Source organism: Mastomys coucha, unplaced genomic scaffold, assembly GCF_008632895.1.
Source record: "Mastomys coucha isolate ucsf_1 unplaced genomic scaffold, UCSF_Mcou_1 pScaffold6, whole genome shotgun sequence".
NCBI classification, from domain to species: Eukaryota; Metazoa; Chordata; class Mammalia; order Rodentia; family Muridae; genus Mastomys; species Mastomys coucha.
Genome location: NW_022196912.1, coordinates 84,068,012 through 84,069,685, shown reverse-complemented (window position 1 = coordinate 84,069,685; position 1,674 = coordinate 84,068,012). Strand labels below are relative to the sequence as shown.

The 1,674-nt window shown below is 47.3% G+C and overlaps 1 protein-coding gene across 1 annotated transcript in view; it reads left to right on the top strand.

Annotated features, from left to right (window-relative positions):
- Positions 1–584: 584 nt before the first annotated feature.
- Positions 585–1,674, top strand: part of Pole2 (DNA polymerase epsilon 2, accessory subunit) — a 26,190-nt gene continuing 25,100 nt past the window's right edge. Inside the window, exon 1 of the mRNA XM_031355805.1 lies at positions 585–1,044. Within this exon, the coding sequence (XP_031211665.1) occupies positions 977–1,044 (68 nt within the window). The 5' untranslated portion in view covers positions 585–976. The remainder of the gene's footprint in view (positions 1,045–1,674) is intronic.

Below are 1,674 nucleotides of genomic sequence, written 5' to 3'. Positions count from 1 at the left end.
GTGACATTGAAGAAGACCTTTACCTCCTGGTCCTTGCACCATCTCCTCCTGAGTGCTGGGATTACAGACATGTGACTTTATGCCCAGAGCTTCCTTGTATCCTATAATGTTGCATGCTCACTTATAAACAGTCAATCATTGTTTATTCATCTCACCAGAACAAGTACTTATTTATTTATTTATTTAATAAGCTCTCACTGTGATCCATTGACTGGCCTAGAACTCACTCCGTAGAATAAGTTGCCCAGGTGTTCACAGAGATCCCCCTGCCTCTGCCTTCTTAGTTCTTGGATTAAAGGCATGTGCCATCACACTCAGCAAACGCGAACATTTTAAATGTGCTCTACTGAGTCTACTTGTAGGACTCAGAATAGCAATTCAAGGTGCGGCTCCACCTCACTGATAATTCATCTCAAGCCAACCATTTATAATCTTGGGTTTGTTTACTCCACCCGTAAAAAACAAAAAACAAAAAACAAAAAACGAAGGTCTGTCATGAAAAAAGTGGGGCACTGTTCATTGGTGGCAGCGGATTGTGGAAAGGACCTCAACTAAAACTGTGGTTGGATTGGGGTGATCGAAGAGTACCTGCTGGGGAAAAACGGTGAAAACACAGTATTTCCAGAGTCTGTATAAAACCGGTGAAGAAGACTGCTCTACAACTCTCATAGGAGGAAGGGAAGGGAGGAGGAGCAGGAAGCTTGGGTAAGAGTCAGAGAAGAGGGTAGCTGAGTGTGGGGGAGCTGAGTGTTCAAAAAATGCATTTGGGATAAAGGAAGCTTGTTCCCACTCAGACCACTCCTACTTCGCTCCCTAGGCAGGGCAGGCGTGCGGGCGCCTTCACATTTCACACTTAGGCACTGCAGTTTGTAGGGACTAAAATCCTCGCCACCAGCCCAAGACTGTAAGGGCGGGGCGAGGGGTGTGTCCATCCCAGGAGAGGGCGGGGTTTCGGCGGTGGCGCCAAATCGCGAACATGGCGCCCGAGCGGCTGCGGAGCCGCACGGTCTCAGCTTTCAAACTGCGGGGCTTGCTGCTCAGGAGGTGAGTCTCGAGGCAACCTGTGCCGCCGCAGCGCCCTGTCTAGAACATTCTGTCGTAAGAGGCGAGGTCGGTCTGGTGCGTTTGAGGCTGCTGCAGAGCCTACCTGGGTTTCCGCGACCCTGGCGCTGGGTCCGAATGTTACTTCCAGGCTGGGCGGAGCTGCGCCGACGCGGAACTGAGCCCGGGAAATTGGGGGCTTGCTTGTCTTCTGATTATCGTAGGTCCCCGCCTCTGCAGGATGCGAATCATTACAATGTTACAGAGAGACCTGTCAAAGAAGGAGAGACCTGAGTGAATCCATAAACGTGTCTGTTGGCGATTTATATCGCAGAGTATGAGTCTCCCAAACCCGTCTCTGTATGGGATTCCCATTATTGCCTGGAGAAGTACAATTTGGATAGATTTTAAACGTGTTTTTAGTTTTGTTTTGTCTTTTAGATTTCCTAGTTTACAATGTGTACCCAAAAGAGGTTTTCCTGGCTATAGTGTGTCTTTTTAGTCTTGAAGAATGAACATTTCCAAGAACTCTCTTATTACAATTTACATTTTATAATACACTTTCCGTTTAAGCACCAGATGAAATCCGTATACCTTTCTGAGGAAGAGTTTGAATGTTTTTTTTTTTTTTGT